This window comes from Agaricus bisporus (assembly GCF_000300575.1).
Source record: "Agaricus bisporus var. bisporus H97 unplaced genomic scaffold AGABI2scaffold_5, whole genome shotgun sequence".
NCBI classification, from domain to species: Eukaryota; Fungi; Basidiomycota; class Agaricomycetes; order Agaricales; family Agaricaceae; genus Agaricus; species Agaricus bisporus.
Window position 1 is genome coordinate 788048 of NW_006267368.1, and position 24556 is coordinate 812603.

At 47.2% G+C, this 24556-nt stretch overlaps 10 protein-coding genes across 10 annotated transcripts; 2 read left to right on the forward strand and 8 right to left on the reverse strand.

The window, feature by feature from the left end:
- Positions 1–152: 152 nt before the first annotated feature.
- AGABI2DRAFT_192512 (hypothetical protein) lies at positions 153–1403 on the reverse strand. The gene is made up of 5 exons (XM_006460876.1): positions 1218–1403; positions 1111–1162; positions 962–1052; positions 666–905; positions 153–537 (listed from the first exon to the last, which is right to left on the reverse strand). The coding sequence occupies exons 1-5, from the start codon at positions 1297–1299 to the stop codon at positions 229–231; spliced, it is 774 nt and encodes a 257-aa protein (XP_006460939.1). The 5' UTR covers positions 1300–1403; the 3' UTR covers positions 153–228.
- Positions 1404–1443: 40 nt separating this feature from the next.
- Positions 1444–3103, forward strand: AGABI2DRAFT_136019 (hypothetical protein). The gene is given in 6 exon segments (XM_006460877.1): positions 1444–1527; positions 1577–1672; positions 1726–1873; positions 1924–2564; positions 2623–2982; positions 2995–3103. The coding sequence occupies 4 exon segments, from the start codon at positions 1513–1515 to the stop codon at positions 2160–2162; spliced, it is 498 nt and encodes a 165-aa protein (XP_006460940.1). The 5' UTR covers positions 1444–1512; the 3' UTR covers positions 2163–2564; positions 2623–2982; positions 2995–3103.
- A 1065-nt stretch (positions 3104–4168) lies between these two features.
- Positions 4169–9686, reverse strand: AGABI2DRAFT_178316 (hypothetical protein). Its single transcript, XM_006460878.1, has 18 exons — positions 9170–9686; positions 8983–9114; positions 8389–8920; positions 8305–8339; positions 8138–8254; positions 7898–8083; positions 7785–7847; positions 7601–7731; positions 7376–7551; positions 7062–7324; positions 6586–6825; positions 5954–6543; positions 5494–5897; positions 5315–5460; positions 5084–5188; positions 4852–4987; positions 4434–4792; positions 4169–4376 (listed from the first exon to the last, which is right to left on the reverse strand). Exons 1-17 carry the CDS (start codon positions 9671–9673, stop codon positions 4452–4454), a joined length of 4101 nt encoding a protein of 1366 aa, XP_006460941.1. The 5' UTR covers positions 9674–9686; the 3' UTR covers positions 4169–4376; positions 4434–4451.
- Positions 9687–9899: 213 nt separating this feature from the next.
- Positions 9900–10587, reverse strand: AGABI2DRAFT_192515 (hypothetical protein). The gene is made up of 3 exons (XM_006460879.1): positions 10517–10587; positions 10374–10452; positions 9900–10325 (listed from the first exon to the last, which is right to left on the reverse strand). The coding sequence occupies exons 1-3, from the start codon at positions 10581–10583 to the stop codon at positions 10046–10048; spliced, it is 426 nt and encodes a 141-aa protein (XP_006460942.1). The 5' UTR covers positions 10584–10587; the 3' UTR covers positions 9900–10045.
- Positions 10588–13375: 2788 nt separating this feature from the next.
- AGABI2DRAFT_136022 (hypothetical protein) lies at positions 13376–13747 on the forward strand. The gene is made up of 3 exons (XM_006460880.1): positions 13376–13474; positions 13534–13656; positions 13705–13747. Exons 1-3 carry the CDS (start codon positions 13430–13432, stop codon positions 13717–13719), a joined length of 183 nt encoding a protein of 60 aa, XP_006460943.1. The 5' UTR covers positions 13376–13429; the 3' UTR covers positions 13720–13747.
- A 633-nt stretch (positions 13748–14380) lies between these two features.
- AGABI2DRAFT_192516 (hypothetical protein) lies at positions 14381–15644 on the reverse strand. The gene is made up of 5 exons (XM_006460881.1): positions 15542–15644; positions 15356–15480; positions 15199–15295; positions 14953–15146; positions 14381–14901 (listed from the first exon to the last, which is right to left on the reverse strand). Exons 1-5 carry the CDS (start codon positions 15636–15638, stop codon positions 14470–14472), a joined length of 945 nt encoding a protein of 314 aa, XP_006460944.1. The 5' UTR covers positions 15639–15644; the 3' UTR covers positions 14381–14469.
- Positions 15645–15676: 32 nt separating this feature from the next.
- AGABI2DRAFT_136024 (hypothetical protein) lies at positions 15677–16190 on the reverse strand. The gene is made up of 3 exons (XM_006460882.1): positions 16054–16190; positions 15959–15985; positions 15677–15903 (listed from the first exon to the last, which is right to left on the reverse strand). The coding sequence occupies exons 2-3, from the start codon at positions 15975–15977 to the stop codon at positions 15758–15760; spliced, it is 165 nt and encodes a 54-aa protein (XP_006460945.1). The 5' UTR covers positions 15978–15985; positions 16054–16190; the 3' UTR covers positions 15677–15757.
- Positions 16191–16289: 99 nt separating this feature from the next.
- On the reverse strand, positions 16290–18280 carry AGABI2DRAFT_192518 (hypothetical protein). The gene is made up of 5 exons (XM_006460883.1): positions 18165–18280; positions 17683–18107; positions 17086–17626; positions 16534–17035; positions 16290–16477 (listed from the first exon to the last, which is right to left on the reverse strand). Exons 1-4 carry the CDS (start codon positions 18199–18201, stop codon positions 16755–16757), a joined length of 1284 nt encoding a protein of 427 aa, XP_006460946.1. The 5' UTR covers positions 18202–18280; the 3' UTR covers positions 16290–16477; positions 16534–16754.
- A 225-nt stretch (positions 18281–18505) lies between these two features.
- Positions 18506–21675, reverse strand: AGABI2DRAFT_185281 (hypothetical protein). The gene is made up of 18 exons (XM_006460884.1): positions 21456–21675; positions 21099–21341; positions 21024–21043; positions 20842–20973; positions 20749–20787; positions 20524–20698; positions 20410–20449; positions 20241–20355; positions 20039–20189; positions 19873–19993; positions 19721–19751; positions 19479–19666; positions 19329–19431; positions 19206–19279; positions 19100–19155; positions 19021–19048; positions 18886–18959; positions 18506–18834 (listed from the first exon to the last, which is right to left on the reverse strand). Exons 1-18 carry the CDS (start codon positions 21502–21504, stop codon positions 18662–18664), a joined length of 1812 nt encoding a protein of 603 aa, XP_006460947.1. The 5' UTR covers positions 21505–21675; the 3' UTR covers positions 18506–18661.
- A 1659-nt stretch (positions 21676–23334) lies between these two features.
- Positions 23335–23823, reverse strand: AGABI2DRAFT_150774 (hypothetical protein; the record flags this gene model as incomplete). The annotated part of the gene is made up of 3 exons (XM_006460885.1): positions 23335–23455; positions 23510–23663; positions 23718–23823. 3 exons carry the CDS (start codon positions 23821–23823, stop codon positions 23335–23337), a joined length of 381 nt encoding a protein of 126 aa, XP_006460948.1.
- Between the last annotated feature and the right edge of the window lie 733 nt (positions 23824–24556).

The window sequence follows — 24556 nt, forward strand, 5'->3', positions numbered from 1 at the left end:
AATGTTTGCATGCAAGCAGTATCCGCGATCGTTGTTCCATTCATCAAAATTGTCATACAATCCTTGCAATAACCCCTTGTGCTTTAGTCATATACAGATAAATAGTCGTATCATATTTAATTTTACCCTGGTCCAATAGTCATGCAGTCAATGCCAAATGTTGTAGTTGGGAATGTTAACTAGAGTTATATAACGGCCCCCCCACCCCTCCCTGAAAAGAAATTGGGTTTAATTAAGTTGTTGATATGGTGACGATTGAAGTTGGTGCTGTGACTGCCGGAGAGCCGCAAAAGCCATGTTCTGCTCCAACGTTGCACGAGGAACACCTTCGGGAGAAGCCTGGATAGTTGGAGCTGGCGTTTCGCTAGACACATGGCGGATGGGAATGTCTGGAGAAGAGTCCCGAGACATCACACTGTCAAGATCCACGTCACTATCGGATCCACCCTGCGGTGTATCCCCTGCAAGGGCAAAGCGTCCTGAACCGTTGGTTCTTACGAGGTTGATATAGTACTCATTGAGCATATCACGGGCGCACTGGCAAGAAACCGTAAGGATCGATTCGTTTTACGTGAAGTGGATTACATGATGGCGACGGATGAATGTTAAAAACATGGAGTGTGAATTGGAAGAGTGGAGAAAATGTTAAAAAAGGGTTGGCTCACGACTAAATGCCAGTCCACGGCAGACAGAAATTCCTGTTCGAGGCAGTTGAGTTCCGTGACGGTGATACCACCGACTTTGGCATAGAGTTGATTGGTGCAAAAGGCATCGCAGAGTCCCTTGCTTGATGCTGTGATGGCAGCGATCAGGAAACGATGACAGACGAGCGACGTGAAGATGAAGGTTGGCATCCGGGTGCTAATCAGATCAATGTAATTCAGGGTAAGGAGAAGACATGCTTTCTACCGGGGATGTGAGATTGTGTGTTTTGTTATGCAAAGATTGAAATCACACGGACCTCTACGTTGGTGTACTGGACAATCCGTTTTAGATAATCAAGCACGGATATATGGGGGACAGAGCCAGAGTGGAATCTCGACAAGTTTTCACTGAGGTGCAATTCAATTGGTGTGAGAGTATCTGAGGGGAGCCACAAAGTGAACCCACGGTAGAAGAGGAATTTTGTCGTTGTGGGACATTAAACGTTGTAGCATATCGGCTAAAATAAGGAGAAATTCAGCGGTAATCCACTAGAACCAAACGAAAGGGTTTACCTATGAGTTCAACGAGGTCATCGATGGAAACCTCTTCAAAAGAGGTCGGCAATTCGACCTTGGTTGGGCTCGGGGATTCCATAGACCCATTGCATATGGCGATGGTTGTGGCTGTTCGGTCCTACCAATGAATTGGCAACTAGGTGACCCAGCCTAACAGTAACAAATACTAATTAGACGAAACGAGAGATCACTTATTCTGTACAGCTCATCAGCGGAGCCTGAACCTTATCGTCCCCGACCGTTCATTGATTGCTAAGTCCACCCGCGCCGTTCACCAGCCCCGTTTCCCACTATGGCCCCAAAATTCGTATGTACCACCATCGGCTGCACGTTCTAAGGCTCATCGATTATCCTAGGATCCTAATGAGGTCAAAATAATATACCTCCGTGCGACTGGTGGTGAAGTTGGTGCTTCATCTGCTTTGGCCCCTAAAATTGGTCCGCTTGGTCTCGTGAGTGTCCAGTCGTGTCGGCATAGAATATGGTCCTAAGTACACCTTGAAAGTCACCGAAGAAGGTCGGTGAAGATATTGCAAAGGCCACATCAGCATGGAAGGGTCTACGGGTTACAGTGCAACTCACCATCCAAAATCGTCAAGCGGCTGTCTCTGTTGTTCCTTCAGCATCATCACTAGTTATTCGTGCTCTCAAAGGTGCGCAGTTTTTGAATTAAAGCGGAACGGATTTGCTAAAATGAATGTAGAACCTCCTCGTGATCGTAAAAAGGAAAAGAACATCAAACACAGTGGCAATGTTGCTCTCGACGAGATTTTCGATATTGCACGGACGATGAGGGACAAATCGCTAGCGAAGGAACTGTCTGGCACTGTGAAAGAGATTTTGGGTACCGCTCAGAGTGTCGGTTGTACGGTGGATGGCAAGCCCCCTCATGATGTCATTGAAGCTATTGATGCTGGTGAAATCGAGGTTCCCGCTCAGTAAACATGTTGTGCAGTATTCCATTTATTCATTCGTCTTTGAGCGTGCGCGTCGTGTATGGACCACTGTAGCTCCCGGGGTGCCAGTGATGAGTGGACGACCAAGTAGCACCGACGCGGGCTATTCTATCTTAATTGGGTTAGGGTTTGATGTCAATCGCCGTTGAGCGTTGTCAGTGTCGGCAACGTTCACCTGGACTTCTTGACATTTTCCCTATGTTGTCTTTTGTATTCTCCTAGACCCAAACTATGTCCTTCCTCTCCCGATCCATAGTCCGTCGAGTCCGAGTGCCACACCGAACGTTTATCACGGTTCAGTTCGGAGGTCCCTCAGGTGGTAGCAACTCAAGATGGCTGTTGACTCTTTCAGGCTTCGCCGGAGGCGCGGTTGCAACGGCTGCTGGCGGTATGCTCACGTCCGCACCTTAGTAGATCATCCTCACATATCCCGTTCCCCTCAACAGGATATGCTATATACCGTTGGTCGGGTATCGGCGACATTGTTGACAAAGTCCGCCACTTCACTAGAAGATCGGAACAAAGAAACGATACCCAAAATGAGACAGCGGCACAGCTGTTCTCTGCACTTCGCATGCTAGCGAAGGCCTATGTCGCTGGGATTCCCGGTGCAGGTATTCTCGTAGATACGGCCTTTGATCAAGTTGGGAACATTGTTGATTCCCACCAGGAGGAAGCTCGTACTGCTCTAAAGTCCGCCATGGAAGATATACAAAATGCAGTCAAAGCACGAGGGACAGATTCTAAAACTGCGGCATGGGATGTGCTGATCATTTTGCGCGACAAGCTCGGTCAGATCCAAGCCTCTGCCTCTGCCTCTGCAGAAGACCAAAATAAATTTGGAACTATATTTGAAAACTTCCGCGGGTACCATGAACATGCTAGCCAACGTGTTCCCGAAGTCCGTGCTTCTATGTCGTCTCTACTGTCTGCAGGCCGAAAGAGGCTAGAAAAGGTAAGGTCACTTGTTTCAACCGCATTCTTCTGAAAACGCATTGTCTGCACAGGGAAAAGATTTCTATTGGACGCGTCCGAAAGACGGAAGTCTGGATCGGATTCTATTCCATCGGCCGAAGAAGCATCGAACTCCAGTAATAAAGTAGAGGGGAAGCCATCCACACAAGATTCCTTTGCTAGCCAAAATAGTGGAAATGTCGCATGAGCATTTCGGAATGACCCATCGTATTCGTGCACGCTTTTAGATGTTGCGCCCAGATCGCGCAGATTTGGCGAGGGCGAAGTCCCATCCGGAGCTAACAACATGAATGTCAAATCCGTGTTGGACGATTATTGGTTGCGCTTGTGAAACTCGAGAAAATATGAATGTCAAGTCTTGCGGTGAATTTGCGAAAATGCACACGAAGAGTTGACACCTCGCTATCATACTCTGGCTCTTGTACTCGCTAGCTCAAAGCCACCCCCATTGTCGAGGAAATAACGTTCGACACCATGCACGACAGTGCCTGTAAACCCAGATGACGACAATCATGACGCATATGAATTGTTCAAGATCATGGTAAATTTGACTAGCCCACTCTTACTTCGGAGTTTGTGTGCGCAAGTGTTGCGATATCTAACTTGGCTAGAGTATCTCGCACAGGTTATCACATCGTGAGGAGCCAAATATACCTTTGCACATTCTTTTCTGAGGAGAAATTCGGCCACGATACGGTGATACCCCTTTCAAGGTTCCATTCAAGCTTGCATCTCCAAGCATCCCATCTCAAATTGAAACCTGAACTGTGGTAGTGTGACCCAGGCAATAAAATTTAAGTACTGACCAATGATCCAAACTGTCACAAGATATTCAATGGACGCTGAGACTTCTTGTCATACCCTTTGCTGTTTTACACTTTAAGACTGCCTGTATTGATTGCATATAAGTAGATGACTTGGATTGATAAGGAGGCAGCGATGCAAGGAGGCATTCGACTTCCAATAATCCATCATCCGTTGTGAGAGCGGCATCCTTGAGCTTGATAGATTTAGTTAACTCGAGAGATCCTCTTTTTGGCATCACAAGCTCTACAAGAGGAAGTAAGACTCCGTCGAAAACAGATGTATCTAGACTCGTAGGGTGATTGCACCGTGTACTTTTTTTAAAAAAAAAAATTAAGGAATGCTAAGTGGATTTAACTTCACGTCTTCCGCGGTGAAGGCGGAAAGGCACCGACTCGTGATAGCCTCCTTATCGCTTTAGCTAAAGCAATCAATGAGTTAAGAATCATATGATTCCTAAATCAATTCAAGATCTCACATGTTCAGAGTTATGAGCCTAGGATCTCTGTGAATTGGCCCATATCCTTCCGGGGAGTCCAAATACCCCTCCTCTCCGGCAAATCTCTTCAAGGGTGTTGCTATTCATATCCAAACCCATAGCCCCCTGCACCTCAACTGCGATACCACGTGGCCGAGATTCGTCTAAGGATACAGAGACTTCAAAAAGCCCTGTTATAGGGGGCCTTTCGGGTGATCTCATCACGATCTTTGGCCGTCGTAGTGTTGCATTGAGTTCTGATGGGTCAAGTTCTGATGGTCCAAACAAGTTATCTGTCTCGGATGAAGGTTGAGGATTGAGCGAGACATTGACAGGGATCTTGCGAGGAATATTTGTCCCTGCACATGAGTTAGAAACCGGATAAAATAATAAGATGAGTGATGTTTTTCCTAATCACCTGACAAAACTGCTCGTAGCTCGTCGTCTGCCACGTCCAAGTCCTCCATCTCAAAAGCATCGGGGTCTTTCATTGTTTCAGGGATCCATTGGCATGCGAGAAGGGTTTCATTAAGCCAGCTTTGTTCTCGTACAATCTGTTGGAATAGATGTTCATTAGATCGTCGACAAACGGATTTATCTGGTCGCCATCTCACTTCTAAAATCCCCCAAACTTCTTGAATGTTACGTACAGGAACCCTTTCAAGAATGAAGCCCGATTCGTCTGGTGGAGTCAACCGGAGCTGTAGTGGTGGATGAATGCCCCCTGGGGAAGTCTGTAACTTTGTTGGCTGAGACTTGGAGGGGACGTATAAAAGCTCACATATAGTGCTGTATATCGTTCATGCTTGGCTGTCGTTTTGTGATCAAACTGGCAAAGTGTCAGACTCTAATATTGCTCGAGAAGACTCGGGAAACTTCACTAGTAGGTCGACCCAACTGTTACCGTTAAATGAAAAGATGTTGACGTCATCTAGATCTGCATGTAGCTCTCCTAGAGGAGTGATAAGTAGTTCTATATCTCTCATCTGACTCTGGCTCATGACGATACCCGGGCGTTTTCCACCGTCTGTGAAGTCCAATATCCGTAAGTGATGCGTACCCCCATTACCAACTTTCGCCGCAGCACCACTACCAGGGAAGACATGGCTGATATTGGCTCCTTGGGAGCCAAACTGGAATGTCGGGCGATTGGCAATACCTGGCAGTGGTTCCACAGAGGTGAAAAGAGGGGACCTGATTAGTGGCATGACGGAAAGCGTGGCCATGGTAATGCCTTTTGAAATCTCGGGAAGGTGAGATCGAAGTTGGTCGAACGGTATGTCTATGTAAGGAAGATTAGGTAGTTTAGTCGTTTGTCCCGTAGCATTGCGAAGGCAGTATAGATATGCGAATGGCGAGATATAAACCAGGAATGTGATACTTGGCGAAAAGAGATATGGGATAGGAAGGGCATGGGAACGTAAAAGGAATATGTCTAAGGGAGCTGCCATCATCGACATTGTACTGTTTAAACAGAAAATCAGAGGAAACACAATCGATGACTGGGGAGAGATACTTACGATGCAACAGCCCCAGCCTCGCTGGCGGCAAATCCTTCAACTTTGTGACACAATTCGTCCGTGTCCACGAACCATGCAGCACGCGGTCCATCCTTCTTTTCGGCCAGTCTATCAAGCATTACGAGGTAACGCAGTTGCTGCTGAATGTTGGCTGCCAATTTCGCGGCTCGGATGCCATCGCGGTCATTTTCTCTTTTTTGAACCTCATCGCAGTATTTCTGTATGGTTTCAGCGAGGAACGCATCCAGGGAGATAGACCCTTTAAAATTCGATGGAGTCCCCGACGCATCATCCATAGTCGCGTAAGACGTCTTGACACTGGCAACATGCACTCGAGGCCTTGAAGGATCTTCCTTGTTGATTGAGAAATCTACGTCTATTACGAGGACTTTTCCGCCAAGCACGATCGTGACGTTGCCTTCTCTTTGTTCATCCTTGAACGACTCCAAGCCAGCTTGTGTACTCCATTCTTCAAACCGTGATATGCAAAAATTGGCAATCGATGTCGGTTCTAATGGTATATCTTCACTGTAGGTAGTGCTGGCACGGTCTCGTAAGGCTTCAGCGAACTCCTTCGTTCTTTTTTCCGCCTGTATGAGTTGATAAGTAAATGAAATTATAATAACAGGGACCAAAAGCGGCCTGACAGAGTGGAGGGTGCTTGTAAGATTTGACTGTTGGCGCAAGCTGGAAACTAATTTCGGTTGCGACCATGGGATCGAGAGATACGAGTCCAGCGAATTGATGATTTGATCGGCGGCCTGAGTGACTTGTTCTAGATAGGCATAGGAGTCTTCGCTTCCTGCAGCAAATGGGTGGTTATTGGAAACTGGAATGCCAGCTTGGATGTTCTGGAGGGCTGAAGAGATCAACTTGTGGGTGGAAGTCATTTGTTACATCCGGATCAAAAGGTAAATTAGTCCTTTATCAACAAGTACAACCTTTTCCCAGACAAATAAGTACTTTTCAATCCAAGCCATGCCGTTACAGATGTTGTTTCACATGAAGGTATAACAAACATGCACTAAGAAAGCATAGTTGACAAAATGTCACAATATCCCGCAGACTTTCTATGGACGACAGCCATCGCTCATCCGAAGGAAGGTACTCCACTATGAAATGATTTTCCTGGAGCTTGGCCCATATCACCAGCTTGATATCCTCCTGCGTTGCCTAGCTCAGAGTTCACAGACCCCTCATACGACTCCACGGGCGAAGATCGTGGTATATTTGTAGGAGGGCCGGGTAGAAGAACTGGCTGAATGGGCATAGTGTAACCAATTTCAAGTTCTTCCAAGATTGTCTTTAATTCCCGCATAAACAGCGTTCGCCGCGCCCATCTACCAGCCCAATCCTGCCAGCTTCGTCGGTCTACGAAAGTACATCAATGTCTCGGACAAAGGTGTCAGTAGCAGCACTTACGTTCGATAGCCACACTCAGATGCAAGGCATTTTGAAAGTCCATTTTGTCAATGTTGAGCATAAACCCAGACCAATCGCGACTATTCGTGTTGATAAACGATTCAATTTTCGAGCGCAGTTCCTCAAAAGTTTCTATCGGTGTATCGTAGGCCACTGTTAACATTGTGCTTTCCCACCTGCAACTAGGATGAGCGGGCCCAAATGGACATCTTTTTCAATACCTACATTGCTTTACTACGACGAAGGTTGTGGACTAGCTTCGAATTCGCCAACAGGGCGTTCGGAGCAATTATTTCTTGTCCATCGACACGCCGGAATGTCGTTGAAAAGAGTCCAAATTCTTTGACAGTAAGGAACTGCGTTGAAATATCAGTTGCGGCTCAATATTACAAGCTGAGGGACGATGAACCTGTTCATCAATCATCACAAGGTCCCCAACATCAAAGACATGCGTGGAAAAGATAAAGATGAGCTGAACCCTGGTTAAGCATGTACTTGTCGGGAATAAACTCGTTGACGTACAGACTCGAAAAGCGTTTGTGCGGAGTTCCCGAATATGAACGAGAACCCAAGGATGATGGTTGCAAGCGGGACGAGGGAAGCAAGCGTGTTTGACCGATTAAAAATCAAGAGGCAGATAAATATTATGAACATCAATGCGACGGATATCAGCACAGCATCAAGCTTTGCCACGATGGAGCTCAAATCCTGTCATGCATCTCTGAGTTGCGTCGTGGAAAGAGCTATGCTGGGTTAACCGACCTTCAAACTTGCCGTCAAGGCTTTTCGCTCCCGATAAATCCTTTGGATTGCTTCACGCATCTCGCGTTTCGAGAGGTCTCCGTTTTCATCCTTGTCGAATATAGCGAAAGCGGCATGCTAACGAGCGTTTAAGTAAGGTTTTCCAAATGGCGAAAAAAAGAGTTTACCGCTTCAGCAGTCGTGCGGAAGTAATGTTCGAAATCTGTAGCAGTAATGTAGTGTGCTTCTAAAGGCGAATATTGTAGGCATACCTTCCACCGTCAAGTATGACCTCGGAGGATAAGTGTATTTCAATGTACTGAATAGCTTGCGCGCAAGTTTCTTGGCCGAATATAAACCACTGATTCCTCCGCGATCGGTATTTTTGAAAGCTACTTGACCGATGGCTCCTCCTACTTGATCAACAATAACGGAAGTAATAGCCTTCTTCTTTTTCTGTCTGTCTGATCGTTGAGCACGTTTGTGCATCTTGGTATCGGTGGGGGAAGACTTTTTTTCACTTGTTATTGGGGAAATGTCTTGACTACTATCATGTGAATGTGTGCGATCCATAGCCGCGAGAGCGTCGAGAGAAGCACTTGATCCGGGACTCCTATGTCCACGTCGTGCCATGGGTGACTTCCGAGCCGGGATAGCGGACGCATGTGAGAGTCGATCCAGCGCTTTGAGTCCCAAACGATTCTCATCGAGTCGGTCGGCAAGAGCCTTCTCGTGAAAGTTAATGGCAACAAAGTGCAAAAATAATTTCTCTACGAGTAGAACCATACTCGCTGCAAACATGGCCTTCGCAATGCAATATCAGCATCAAGCAACTGGAAATGAATACATTGTAGAAACGGGCTCACTTGCATAACACGGTTGATGATAACCCAGTATTTTTGAGGAGGATGATAGATGGCACGAATGACGGACAAGGCAATCCAAGCCCATGCCACGTCTAGTACCAATTTTATCCAGGCACTAACGGCCATGGTCAACTAGAGAAAATTTGACGTTCCACTTGCATTCATGTTCTGAAGCAGGCGTACGCACCTCTACACGCGACCTCAAGCGCTCCACTGACTTCCCGAAAAGCCGTATGACGAACAGCACAATATGAGGTATGGCATGCACCACTAACGTCGTTGCGCATGCTGCAGACCAAATGATAGTAAACCAAAGTGACCATATGTGGACCTGTAGCCGGGCAGGGTTGTTTCTAAAACGTAGATTCACGACCAGTAATGGTGCGATGAGAATGGCAGCACCAAGGATCCCAATGAGCAGCACCCGAACAAATCGCGAAAGCTTCATGAACAAAGACCAAAGCCATCGAATGCGTTTCGCTTTGGTAACGTCCGCGACATCCCCCTTTATTTCATCACCATCGTCCCAGTCGAACTCGTCAGAAGAGTTTGTTGCAGTTGTATCTGATTCCGGGGGTTGATTCTCAGCATGGGGTGGTGTTGCGGGAAGAAAAGATTGGGGAGCGAAATCCTGCTCTTTGACTTGGGTTGGTGAAATGAAGCGATGGTCCTTGCCTTCGTGGCTGCCCATTCCTGGGACAGGCGGTAATGGAGTGTTTTATGAAAGCGGTCATCTGGACCGCTATGCTAAAATTGACAAACGGAAAGGCGGGTCCCACGACCGGCTAAGTAGCTGCCCCATTCGTCATTCCGGTGGGGCCCAAGAGGTTATCGCTGAGAACGTTATGGTGACGTGACGCTCGTCGCAACGTAAATGCACTTTCCATTGATTACCTCATGCCTACGCAGAGCGGAAGTTGCCAGACGCATAATTGTGTGGAATATACAACATAAGTGGACATAAAATCATACGGTACTTAAATGACGGTAATCACGTTGGGTAGGTGTCCTAATATCCGAATAAGGATACTTTAATTAAACCAAAAGACAAGATCCTAAGAAATCAGGTCGGTGGCCAGGCTCCCACTGGTCGATTTGGGTCATCGCCCCAGACATCCCAAATCTCTCGATGCAATCGTTTAATAAGAATTGATAAGGCAATACGGCATGTTTTTGTAAATCCTGTCAAATCTCCATCACGAACAGCTTCAGTAACCAGATTCCATGACATAGTCGGCGTCGCATATTGGGTATCGGGGTTGGTGGTATACAAGAAGAGGTCCGGGTTGAACGGGTCATAATAGTTGGTCAAAAAATTCTTTCTTGCGCGCAAGATTGAAGCACTTCCAAAAAGTCAGAAGCGATTGTAGGAAGTCGACTGAAAGCCATACCGATACACCATAAAGACCAGTGCAACTTGGATAACCCCGACAAAAAACAGAAAGCAGGCATTTCTTCCCAACCAGTCGCCTCTTATAACCTATCGGTAACAATGGGATGTCAACTATATAGTTGCAAAAATATTACTGCATAATACCACTCCTTACCTTCCGTCGAACACGAAGCTGCAACTCCTTTTCTGTTCGCTGCATATTTTGCATTAACTGCTCCCTCGACTGTGTCAGCGCTCGAGATGCATCACCCAGCTCTTTCATGCGAGCGGTGTCACTCTCTTGTGGTGCATTTGTCCTGGCAAAATTTCAATCATTATCAGGGTCATCCAAGAGTAAATCAGGACACACAAATCCAACGATTCGATTCCTTCCGCTAACTCTTGTATACCCAACTTAACACGTTGTAAGGCCTCCACACGACTAATCGGTGGGATCACCACGTCCTCCTCAATGATTTGAGTGGGAGTTTCTTCACCCTCTTGTACTTCTTGCCCAAGTGCATCAACAATTCGGATACCACTCTTGTTTCGCGGCGTAGAAGGAGTGGGACTCGTAGACGTGCGTCGTCCAAGCTGATCATCCCCTCTCTCATTGCCATATGCATCCACCAATCGTACACTCGGAGAGCGTTTGTGCTTCCTGGGGCTTCGCGAAGGCGGCGTGATAGGTCTGAAGGGCTCAGGCGTCGAGTTACGTACACCGACCTCAGACACATCTGTAATCTGACTTGGAATGCTGTTGGCAGGTATCTTGCCAAATTCATTAGACATATCATTGTCGAAGCGCACTTTGAGCGCACCCTTCCTCGCTGTAGCAGGCGTAAGAGCCCATGCGCCGGGTGGCGCTGGCGTCTTCAAAGGTATCTTACTAGCCCGCCAAAGCGAAGCTACAGGCGTCGTGAGTCCACCTTCATTGATAACAGATTCCGCATCTGAATCTATCGGATGTGGTGCAGGTGTGTTCATCCATCCTCCAGGTGGCATGGGAGTTTGAGCGACCATTGGACGCGAGTGGTTGAATTTTGATTGCGGTGGCCCATCGTCCGATGACTCAACGAGGCCATTCATCCGACCTTCTGGCGTCAATTGATCCCGAGAATATGGTCCGGGTGTAGATAACCATCCCCCGGGAGGCTTCGGGGTCTTGAAAGTAATGTTCCCATTTCTCAGTTGTTCCTCTACGTCATTCACCGGTGTGACATCTGCAGGTGCAAGGGAGATGGAGAAGTTCGCTGTAGATTCCTGATTTTCGTCACCCGATATTGGCGATGGCGGTTCTGGTAAGTCCGGTAGGCCTTTGGGAGGAGGGGGTGTATTGAACTGGGGCTTCGCATCGTTACGCGACCGGGGAGGAGTCGACAGAACCGAAGGAAAGGAGAAATGTTGCTCGTTGGTAGAGTTAAAATTCTCATACGATTCGTCCACCGGTGAAGTACGTTCTTTGAAGCTACTTTCCTCAGGCGGTGGATTGAGCATTTGAAGAGTTGGCGTCCGCTCTTGCGCCACTCCCTTATCTGGTTAAAAGGAAGATTAAGTGATGCCAAAACTGCCCGTACAGGGAAGCCTCACCTTCTTCATCGAGTAGCTCGCCTCTGGTCCTTGAAGAATCGTTGAACCTTGAAAAAGACATAGTATGCATCGTGTCATTGTTTGGTATCGAAGCATGGTGACCGCCATCCAGAAAAGAAGGGAGCGCAGAAGACGCTTCGTGGACATTATACGCTCCCGTCAATTCCATGGATTCCTGATACAAGGATGGTCTATTTACCGCTGAAGGAAAAGATACCATTGACTTTGTTTGCTGCATGTCTTCGTCTTCACTTTGTTCTCGTACGTCGGAAACATTTCTAGGTGTTTCTGCATTGTACTGGTTCGAAGATGGCTGCGAACGTCGCCGGCCAGGAGAGGTGAACCTAGGTATTTGGGACTTGAGTTGTGACGGTGTCCCAGGAGACTTCGAGAACTGCGAATGCCTCCCGATTGAAACCGGAGTGGTACTTCGTTTTTCAGCTGGAGATGGAGAAAGAGGTACCAAGCCCGCTTGTGAATGTCGTCTTGTAGTGGGAGACTTTATATTAGAATGAGGGATGTTGGATGTGTCCTTGGGGGTAGTTGAGGATGTCTTGTATTCATTTCGATGCCCGCTCGGTGATTGATTCACAGGTGTTACAGGACGATCGGGTGTATTGGGAAGAGAGCGTCTGTGCCACTTCGGGCGTGGAGCATTCCAGTTCCTTTCACGTTCAAGTACCACCTCAGTACCTGGGCCTTTAGAATCAGGGGATTCAATCCCAGTCCCAGTGGTTAAGGAATTATGCCTCCGCAAGGATGAAGCAGAGTTATTCGAGAGCACGGAGCTAGGCCGATTACCTGCTGAAACGACCCGTGGACGCTCATTCATTCCAGATATTGTTCTGACTCTGACCCTCTTTCCAGTCGAGTCTAAGGAATTGGTCGAATGAGGGGAGCCTGACCTGACCTGTTCCATACTCGAGACACTCGATGTCCGTGACCGCTGTTCGGGCCAAGGGGAATGAAAGGATGAGCTACTGCCAGGGCGAGAACTTTTTGGAAGCCGTTTATTCCACTCTCGCTCTCGCTCGCGGTTTCTTTCGCGTTCCATTTCCTTAACTCTTTCGGTGTCTGTTTTCCATGAGTATTGGGATCCAGACCAGATATATCAACTCACAATCAGAAACGGACATAGCACTGGACTGGTCCGACAATTGGAGGGAAGAAGACGTTTTATGTTTTACTGGAGGTGTCAAGGTTTTTGTTAGCGAAGTCCGCCGTCCTCCTTGAGCTATAATACAGTTAAGAGAAGTTTGACGGCGACATGAACCGACTTACTTGGGGTGGTCGATTCGAGACTTTTGTTGGGATACCTTGGATTCTCTACACCCGGTGGCCCCGGTGTTGTAGACGCGGTGGATGCAGTAGACAGCTGATTGTTCATTCCACCTAATAACCAGAAGTTTGGATAGCGTCACAATCGATATACAAATTACATACGGAATTTCCGAGGTTGTATCAAAGACTCGTCGGAGCTTTCGAATGCCCCAAACGCTCGGTGCATCTCCGAGTCTTGATCCAGTAGGTCTAGCGGGGGGTAAAAGGGATTAATATTGCGCAAAAGTTGAAGAAGTGGGTATACAGACTTGAATGTTGCTGAAAACCCGAGTTCTGAGAGATATGAAGAGATTGGGATGTCATGGTCGCATTCGGGGGATTCATCCGTCGTCGGGTTTGCGGGAACTCCTGGGGGTCGTCGCTATCGTCAGCTGCTTGGAGAGTAAGCAGCAATTAAAGTATGAATACAGTCCGCGCACCTGAGATGGATTTAAGAAGTGAATCTATGGTATTGGAACCGCGTAAAGACCGATGAGAAGAGTTTATGGGACGCGGTATAGAGCTCGCTGGCGTAGGATTGCCGTAAGCACACGAAGAACATCGAAGAATACGGAACTTACATGCGTTCTCGTCGTCACCGAGACTTCTTTGTTTCCCTTTCACATCAGACCAATCCTTGAGATCGACTCGACTAGAGGTATCATCAGGATACTTCCTTGTCCTGTCCTTCTGAGGGGTATCGCCAGGTTCTCGGAGAGCCTTGCTAAAAATGCCACGCACTGACTCGCGAGCATTGCTGTATCCAGCCTCGGAATGTTCGCCTTCAAAGTCGGACTCGTGAAAAGTGGGAGAGGGCGGCCTTTGGACAAGAGGCGTATTCTGAGAGGCAGAACCATTTGGAACAAGTTGGATGAGCTGGCGAAGGCGGCCAGCGAGGTTTGGAGTGGGTGTCGCGGAAGAAGGCGTGAGAGGGGCCGCAGTGTTCATTTTGGGAGTGGGATATTGATCCTGCTCGTCGTCTTCATCAGTATTGTGCATGTCGCTGAGATGGAGATCGACGAGCTGGGTGAATTCGGCCAGACGCGACGGGCCGGCGAGCGAGGATGAGGCGGTGGAGTAGTTGCCTCTGTCGGGGGCGGCCCGGGAGACTCTCAGCCTGGGGAACGGCGGCGCGGTGGAGGAGGCGTCCATAGCGTGTTGAGGCCAAGACACCCGGTCACGTGCTACTACACTATTCTTTTATTCTACAGACTCCCTCCCGTGTACTCGACAATCAGCTCTTCCCAGCAGTCTCCCATCTCCATGTGCTCGCCAACGCACTCGGAAAAAACAACCGCCCCGCGCTCATCCAGCTCCCGCAATCCTATCCAATCTTCAATATACAGCGGTTGTTCCCTCATCGGAATGATCTTCTTGTCCATTGCTAAGAAGCGCTGCTGATCCGACGCGTCGGACACAACGCTGTCTCTCAATTCTTCATATCCGAACCAGGAGCTCTCTTTTGGCACCACCAACTTGTCTTCTGTAAACATGACCAGCACGAGGTTACTCAGGGAAGCAAAGTTGCGTGCATAAGTCTGATTGCGCGCTTCCTCGATTTCATTGTTGACGTATGGAAGGAAGTGGTTCGCGTGGAGATATGATGCATAATTATTTGGATCACGATAATACTGGGCCTATAGGACATAAGAATTAATCATCTTCAGGTCACCAACGCCAACGCTCACCTGAATCAGATTTTCTTGAGCCCAGGTACTATAAACCGCTCTCTTGGCTGCCTTTCGAGCAATCTGACATAGAAAATCGAACGGTCTGCATATTGGTATATCAGAGATACCCATGTGTTGAGAGCCAAACGTGATGAGGTTATTGACGGGTGGATTATTGTAACATTCGACATATGCTCGCAAGAATTGACCACCTTCTTTGTTTCAATACTAGCTTAACAGTACACATAGAGTAGCTGGACAAACCTTGCGAGAGGCCCACCGCGTCGAATCCAGCTTCCAGTTCTGGTATGGCGGCGAGCTGATCTGCCACAAATTCCAGCTGCTCAAGAACGTTTCCGTACTACATGCACCCATTTCTCGATAATCAGTAGAATAACTTTGAAAGACGCGGCTGTCATACGAAACCAGCTTTCTTGTCTTCATTCAGGTCTTCCGAAATAAATATGGAATGGACGAAGATTCCGGGGTGTATCTCCTTGATGAGGTTCATAAATTCAAGCATTCCGGGTGAGGAATGCGAATCCCCTGCGCGAGGAAATTAGCTAAGGGCAAATGCTACTCTGTATTCCCAAGGACTCATTCCTACCCAAACCATGCCAGAGAACAAGTGGCCGTGGAGACGGGATGGTAGATGCCAACGCAAGGTGAACAGCGAAACCGAGGAGGATGAACCAGAGTGACATTGTTCGAGAGCGACTCCGAGGTGTCACCTCCAATTATAGCGTGATACTACACCCTCGCGCTTCATGATCATGAATCCTTCTTCACATCCATACTACCCCCAAGGTTTAATTCTAGAAAACTACGCGCCAAACACACGTTCTGCCAACGAACTCATCGGAGCCTGGTTGATCGCTTTGTCCGCCATAGTCCTTTCCACATTCGCATGGCTCGCTCCTAAAAAACTGACATTGACTGAGCGATTAATATCCCTTTGGTTTATCACTTGTGAGTCTCAGCTCTCCTCAACTTACACGTCCGCAAGGCTAGAAAATTCATACAGGTGGCTGCATCCACATCATATTCGAGGGTGTGCCCATATCCTTCAAATTCTTGACGCGTCGGCAACAATTACTGAAAGAACACATTCCCTTACAGGACACTTTGTCCTGAATCACCAGGCCCTTGCCTCTCTTTCAGATTTCATCTCTCAAGAATGGAAAGAATATGCGAAATCCGACTCGAGGTACCTCCACTCTGATCCTTTCATTATTGCAATCGAGACAATCACGGCGGTGAGTTCCTTCACTAAGCCATGACTCAAAAACAATTAACTCATGTGTATCGAACTGCATATAGTTCATATGGGGTCCTTTGTGCCTCTACACAGCAATAGCAACAGCCCATCGGTTCCCTTCGCGCCATGTCTGTGCCGCACTGGTTTCCTTCGCGCATATCTACGGAAACGCACTATATTACAGTACGACCGTCATCCAAGGTTGTCCCGACAGTCGCCCCGAATTCTTGTATTTTTGGGTGTACTTCGTCGGTCTGAATGGCTTGTGGTTGATTACACCATTTAGTAGGTGTTTTCCGCAATATCAACCCTCTCTTCAATGCTGATCTTCAATACGCCAGCCCTTTTGGCTCGATCGGTTCGGAAGATCACCGCAGCAACTCAAGAACACGACCGAAAAGAAAAAGACAAGAAGAATTGCTAGTCCTTCAAGTCTAAGTACATGCGCAAACGGAATGTTTTACGAATAATAAAAGTCCAATCCAACCTTTGCACCAAGGGTATCACAAAATTCGATATACATGCACAACATTGAGACGCAAAAACTTGACAAGGATGACGACTACACCTTGAGTGCCTTGATATTTTTTCCGGAGCAAATTGCCACCCATTCCCCCGTACTTGTTGTCAGACCGTTAGGAAGCGTCATCCCTTGAATAGGTGGCGACCAAGCCAGATTTGTGATTTGACCTGGAGCAGTATAACACATCACAGGATCCGTGATGATTTTCTTTTTGCTATCTGGTCGAGGGGAGTTGATACGTGATGTTGGATTTCGCGGTGAAACTGCACTAGCTTGAGCATGATCCATAAGATCCCAGAGAAGCACTTGACAATCGTCCGCTGCTCATATTGTTCAAACCCGACAAACAAACACACAATAAATAACTCACCCGCCGTGGCAAGTAGAGGTTGCTCTGCGGAGCCCCAGCCGATTGCATTTATTGGAGCAATATGCCCCCTCAACTCCATCACAGGATGACCCGGACTCCGCATATCGAGAATTTGAATGTCACAGCCATCCATATGGAATGTTGACATATAATTTGAATCTAGAGGATTGAACGCAATTCTGAGGAGGGGAGAAGTTGGGGGACGGGCTGATGCAGAAGGAGAGACAGAAGGCGGTGGTAGGTTCTTCGGAGCAGGCGTCTCATATAGGATAGTTGAATGGTCTAGAGCACGAAGGTCAAAGGCTCGAAGACTACCATCCGCGCCCACCGAAACGAATATATCGGTTGATCCTGGAAGCCATGCAACATCATACACCTCCCGATCATGTGCAATAAGTTGGGTGATTGCAGTCGACGTATCGATATTCCAAACAGTGCATGTTGTGTCAATTGAAGAAGTGACTATTAGGCTAGGTGATTTTTCATTCCAAGAGAAGTTGGTCAAGGGAGCGCCAGTGGACTGGCTCTGAACTTTGGATTGCTGTCGATGTAATGAACATGATAGTGTGAAATTTAAGTTCATCTGAGTATACGTACTCCAGAAAGAGCTATCTTCATCTTTAGACTGTGGTTCCCGGGATTGTTGGGCTGCCGTCCGACGTAGCTTGATACATCTGCTGTTCCATCATTGCTGTACTCCCAGACACGGAGCGCGTCGGCGGTTGTTGCGAGAAATTCTGTGTTGCTTGATTTCTGTGACCAAGTATGGCTCGCGGCAGAACTAGGTTGCCATTGTAAACTTGTGGCTGGATAACCATGGTACGTCTCCGCAAGGGTGACAAAATCCGGATAATCCGTAAAATCGTCCTCGACAAGTACATGCTCATCTTGTAGTCCGATGACAGCGATGTAGTTCTGATAATCGTCTATGAAAGATGCGATACCCATGCGAAAGGCAGTTTTGTGGCGCGCCTGTTGGCCTGGAGCCGGTGTTTTGCACCAGTCTAGACTATGCACGGGCCCTACAATTGTTTGATGAGCAAGAAAATGAAATGATATAAATTCGTTGCATTGCTCACATGGCGCCTCGTAATGTAAAGTTGTCGTCTGGCTCATCTCGATCTGCTGTATTCCTGGAGGAGGAGATGTTGGACAAGGACGACCTTGAACCAAGCGCGATTCGACATTGGCTTCCTCAAATCAGGTAAAGTTCTCACGATTCTTTCATTGACGAAGTTCGGTCATCAGGTGGCCTCTACCGTGCTGTTGCCGCGTTAGGCAATACTTACTGGCTGCGAGTAGATGCTTCAGATTTTCCCAAGGGCGCCTGCTGGTACTCAACCTGACCGCATTTGGCTGTCGATGCTGCCGAAACTCAATGACAAACTTAGTTGTCTACGCGGCGCATAGGCATCTGCATGAGTAAACCAATTCCATGTTATTGAACCATTAGCATCTAAAGTCGTACATCCGAGGCTTTACTACTACTATACAAAAGAAGCACACATAGATAACATCTGGTATATAAGATATCATACATGGTGGATCGGTCCCGATGGGATTACAAAACTTGTCTCTACACAGTCTTCATGCTAGTCTTCGCGTCGGTACTCATTCCTTGCATTGCTCTCTCATGCTCATATAGAGGGGGGACATCCGGGACATTCATACGAAATATGTACTTTTTGATGTTGCGGGGTAAAGCTTTCACTTGATACGCCGCGTGCACTCGTGTAGGGACGCTAAATACTGTTGAAATGGTTAGTACTTCCATATTGAATACAGAATGATTCACTGAACCTTGATCGAGTTCCTCCAACGATAAGGCCTTTGTTTCCGGAACAAACAATAACACTGCCAAAAAGCCAATCATACTGTGTAAAATAAGAGTTCAAACAGTCAGATAACGTTGACTGAACGGATACTTCAACGTACTTCCAGCCCGCATACCATCCAAAAGCACCTAGAAAATTTGTTTAGCTCGGTCCAAGATCTCCGCTGGGACAATCATTACCTTGAGGTTTGAAAGCACCGAGAAGCCGAGGAAACGTTATTGCAATAATGAAATTACTGTATGAATGATGAAAAACATCCGATAAAGTTGCAATTGAACGCCTTACAAGAACCACAAAGTGGCGGTGGCTAGACTCATCCCGATATCTCGGACATAGAGAGGGAATGCCTCAGCGGAATACTAGAATCTTGTCAGATGTCAATTGAAGGTTGGAATCCAAACCGCTAACCGTAAAAGGGACCGGGCCCTCTCCTGGAGAATAGGCCATCCCGAAAAGATAAATGCCCAACGAGATCATTGCCAGGCGGGCCTGGGATGACTCCGGTATCCAACTGCCTCCTAGTTAGGTTTTCGAGCTATCCAAATTACGTGCACTCACAAAGAGAATCCGGTCATTAAGAGGAATAGGGCCATCAGAGGAAAGGTTGTCAACAACAGATTTCGTCTTCCAAAAGTATCGATGGTATAGACCGCTGGGAAAGCGAACACAAAGTTGATTGCTCCAAACCCAAACGATGCCAATAGTGCTTGAATTTGGGAAAAATGCGCATCCGCAAATATTTCGGACTAGATCGATGTGTTAATGTCGCGAAAATTCCAGAGATGGACAATGATACACACAGAGTAATAGGCAATGACATTGACACCACAACTAGAAAGGTATTTTGAGACATCGACGTTGCGAAATAGGTTAAAGGTGAGAGCAACTTACAATTGTTGCCTAGATTCAAACCATCAGTTGAAGTGGCACCATCGAGAAAAACTGCACTTACATGAACATTACTATGAAAGAAGCTAATGTTGCTCGTCGATTCCTGGGCACGGTAAAGAGTTCAAAGAATCGGCTTCCATGTCTTTGCATCTCATTTTCTGCTTCAAGCAGGACGTTCATATCTGCGCTCATGAGCCACGGTAGAACACGACAGTGGATCCACCTACAGTATAAATCCCTAGCAGCTTGGATAGGATGCATGCGAACAGAGCATAAAGATTCATAGGCATCCCGATATCTTCCCTTCGAAAGTAGCCAACGAGGCGACTCAGGAACGAAGAATACTTGAACCACAATGAAGAGTGCTGGAACGCCAGCCTATGAAACAGGCTCAGAACAATAGAAGGTAAATATGTGGACATAACATACGCTTCCAAGCATCAGTCGCCAGTTCAGGCCAGTTATATGAGTGGTATTGGGGACTTTGAAAAAGGCTAAGTCCATGACGAAGCCAAGCATTATACCGAAAGCGGTCCATGTTTGCCTAGTTCATTGGAGCGTGAGACCTCAGAAGTAAATCATATCAGGTTACACGTACCACATCATGACCAGCGCACCGCGAATAGACGGAGGGGCACCTATCCGAGCCGAATATTATTTAAATGGTTCACGAATAGCTTGATTGTTGATAACTCCTTATAATTACACTTACATTCCGCAACGTACACCGGAACAGTGGAACTCTTCGGGCCAATCCCGAGCCCAAGAATGAAGCGCGCGACGAATAAATGAGGCCACGAGTTCGTAACGCCTTGCCATATGCATGTGATGAAAGAAAAAAAGGCGGTGATAAAAATAGTTCCCCTTCTTCCGAACATTCTGTTGAGCTATGGGAATTTGTATCAGATATAGTTCTTCGTGCTCGAGAAGCACTCACCGGTCCGGTCAACCAGCAGCCAAGTACAGCACAACATAACTACGTGCGCGCGATTAAAAAAAAATTACAGAAAGAGGTGACAGGGCAACCCACGTATGGTGCAGAGTTGACAAGTCCCAAAATCCACTGGTTTCTTGAATTCTGCTCGGCCGTTCCTCCCCGCGGTTCAATTCCGAATTGGGGCGCGAAGAAGAGGTTGGCGCCGTTAATGACGGATTCGTCCATCTGAGAACATCTCGGTCAGTGGTTTTGAAAAATGAAACGAGAATACTAACGCCTTGAACGGCGGCAGCCACTGAGTTGGATATTAACATGAAACCATAGCGTAGTCACAGATACAGACGACTTGCCTGAGCACAGGATAACGAGGTAGTAGAGCATCTTGGGTTGTTTCCACTTATTCGACACCTCCTCGCGGAGCGCTTGTTTCTCCTCTTCGGTAAGGAGAGATAAGTCTTCAAAAGCGAGGGGATCTTTGGCGACCAGAGCGCCCTTCTTGAAAAGCTCGGACAGGTCCTCAAGACCATACCTCGTAGCGAACGCTTTGCCATCTTCCATCAATTGTTCATGAGATAGACCCGCCAGCGGATTAGCTAGTTTGGCATTCAGGAAGTCGATTTCATCTTTCTTGGAAGACCTCGCAGTCTCGGCAAGAGAGAGGGTAGAATCATTTTTTTTGGTCGGAGACGCCTTCTCTATTGTGTGACCTGGGTCATTGGTGGAAAGAAGATTTGAGTCGGAGGAAGGAAGTGTCATGGAAGGAGGATAGGGAGGTGAAAGAACGAAGAAACATCGTTTCTCGTTTTATAGGAGGGATCCATTGTTCCACGTTAGCCGGAATAGGAGTGGTGCAAAGATGACCGTGGCTCTCGCAGATTCAAGGCGCTGATGTTTGTTACGGTGGATGACATCATATTGTGCTATCCCACTTCCCGCCGGTCGTTGATCAAATTCAAGATCAACATGTGATACGTCGCGAAACTAACCTAAACTTTTAGGGTATCAACCGATTAGAGAACCAGCGGACAAGCAGTAAAACGAAACATTGGAACGATTTGACCAATTCAAAAATCGGAGTTGTTCTGATTCCTGAAAAACCCTTTGGGAAGGTGGATTTCCTTGATTGATGTTGGAGCGGGAAAGCTGTCCCAGTAGCAAAGCCGATTCGGTTTTTTGCAAATGTACAATTATCGCGATAAGGTATTTGCCATCCTTCAAAGGGATAAGAATGAGAGAAATCGGTGAAGGTATAGTTAGTCAGTGAGCGAGCCCGCCGGCCGCAGCTATGAGCTTTTGAATGGACTAAACATTACTGGACGACGTTTTGTAATCCAACATTACGGAATTGATATCAGCTCCATATTTTGATGTTTGAAGTTTCAGGATTCGGATAGAAGCTAGCCAACGATCACGGTTAGGTGCCAGGTTCAATTTTTCAAATTCTCTTACTCGTAGCATCCCGTAGTATTGAGGATGATTGAACTGTACAACACAGGAAAGATCTGTCCTCTTCCCTAACTGGAAATCTTCTCTTTTACCGGGTTTTTGTGTATGGCTTTAGCGACGAGGTTAGGAGACCTCTGAGGGTACAGACGTGAGCAAGTAATGTTAGTTGCAGTGGTGTCAGTAGCTCCGGTCGAGCATTGTGTGACTGGGTTCAGAGGAAGCGTGCCAGAGAATGTGGGGCATGCCGAGTATGGAAGCTCCCGGCGAGTTTGTTTACCGATGGCTGCTGATATGAGAGTTAGAATTGTAATAGAGCTGCGAGCAGGGGAGAGATCCCGGAACAAGTGTGTTGCTTGGAAAGACCACAAAGTAACTCCGAGTTCGTATGAAAACATTCGCGGCGAGGCAATCAATAAGTCAACGGTACGAGCAAGTTGCATGGTAGTATTGCCTTTGTCCCTGTTGATATTCCTCAACAGTTATATCCTCCGTTGCCCTGATTCGTCCAGTAAGAAGCGGAAAAATAGGTCATCTTGAATCAAGCTGTAGAAATCAATAGATAAACCGAAGTTCTAGATATTAGATTGCTTATGCTCCAGAAGTTCCAGCAAGCACTGGCAAGCCGAAGAATCGCAAGAGTGTCAAGTATCACGTGATATATGACCGGTATCGGAATTGGTTAACAGCGGCTCAAAGGTAAGCATAGCCCTGTGCGCATATCGAGATCGGTCAGGCCCGAGCCTGGGTCCAAATGACACAGCAAAGCAATATATTACACACGCACATGAACAAACTAATTACAAGCAGTGAGGAGAAAAAGCAGACAGTCGCCAACCATTCGCGCATAACTGGATTCGGAAAGGCCTGAAATAGTTGAATGACATTGGACGTCCTTGGTGGAGTAAGGTGTCGCCGAGAATAAGGAAAATGTTAAATTGTTAGTTGTGTCTGATATGGAAAGGTCCGTGATCGGAAGCAGGTATGTAGTTTGATGAATTTGAAATTCGAGCACGGCCCCGCAAGCTGCAAGAGAGGAGAAAGTGGCAGAGAGGAATAGGAATAATGATAGGGGAAGAAAACAAGGTAGAAGTGATGCAAGGCGTTTGTTTCTGGAAGTGATTAGCAATCCTTTTGTTTTATCTAGTCGGCTTCGACCATCGAAATGGCACCGCACTGTTCACAGAAGCTCCACATAGTTCGTTGGCCATTGAGTCCCGATGAACAGGCAATGCGTAGTTTCGGGATTTGAGAACACGCAGATCTGATGCGCAAAGTCAGCACGCAGTTACAGTAGTGCAAAAATGCTGTAACGCACCCATGGTGACGAAAACCACTCAATGGCTGAAGTAGACCGGCATGGTGGTCGAGTGACTGGTTTGCGTAATGTGAGTAACTATGAGAATTAGATTGTACACTGCCATCGTCATTGAAAAACGGCAAAGGATATATGTTGAAAGCAGGATACGATGCTAGAAAGTATGGTAAACTTCGAACGTCAAAAGATACATATTTATGGCACATACGCGATTCCAACACTGGCGAGTTGGACCCATTGGATGACGTCGAACTCGCATCAGAGGACAGCCGCATATGGAAGGTCTCGGGATATAGCGGCTCGACATCCGCCATGGCAACGTCGTTGTCGAACTCGACATTTGGGAAGGGAACGAGCTTGAGTTGCTTTTTAGACTAGGTGGTATAGGGTTATAGGGTGAATGACAGGCGCATAGAGTGAGGAATGGCGCGCACAGGGAGGACATCATCGGCTTCAACTTCAAATTTACGCTTTAAAGCCATTGAAACGAATTGACGGGGTGGATACAGACGACGGATATATGGGCGGGAGGCTGGAGGGAGATGGGGCTAAAGTGGAGTGGGGGAAACTGAGTATTAATGAACGAAACTTATATACGGTCTGTTTGCACTTGTTGATTTTATTCTCAGGTTACGGATTTATTGGAATCTTTCGGCGCAACACAGGAAGGACACCTTAAAAGGAAGCCTGCCACGGAGTTGCGGCTATAGCCGATGGGCCGAGGACATCCATTGGTTGAAAACGAATGAACCCCAGTTTCACCGTCCAAATAGGGTCATCAAATCGGAAATTGCCCGGAATGACAAAAAATGTGACATGGAGACTATTTTTCGATGCGTGACAGCAAAGATGCGGTCACTTCGAAACTACAATTGATGATCAAAACACGGCCTGAATCAGGAAGGTGACTGACTAAATTTGGTTAGCGTTGTCTGACCCTTCAGTTTGGCTCCCTTTTGACGGCTGTCAGGAAAAGCACCAAAGGGCACCAAACAGTATTTTCTCATCACGTGATTCTAATAGCGTGCCACGGCAGCTGAGGTCGTC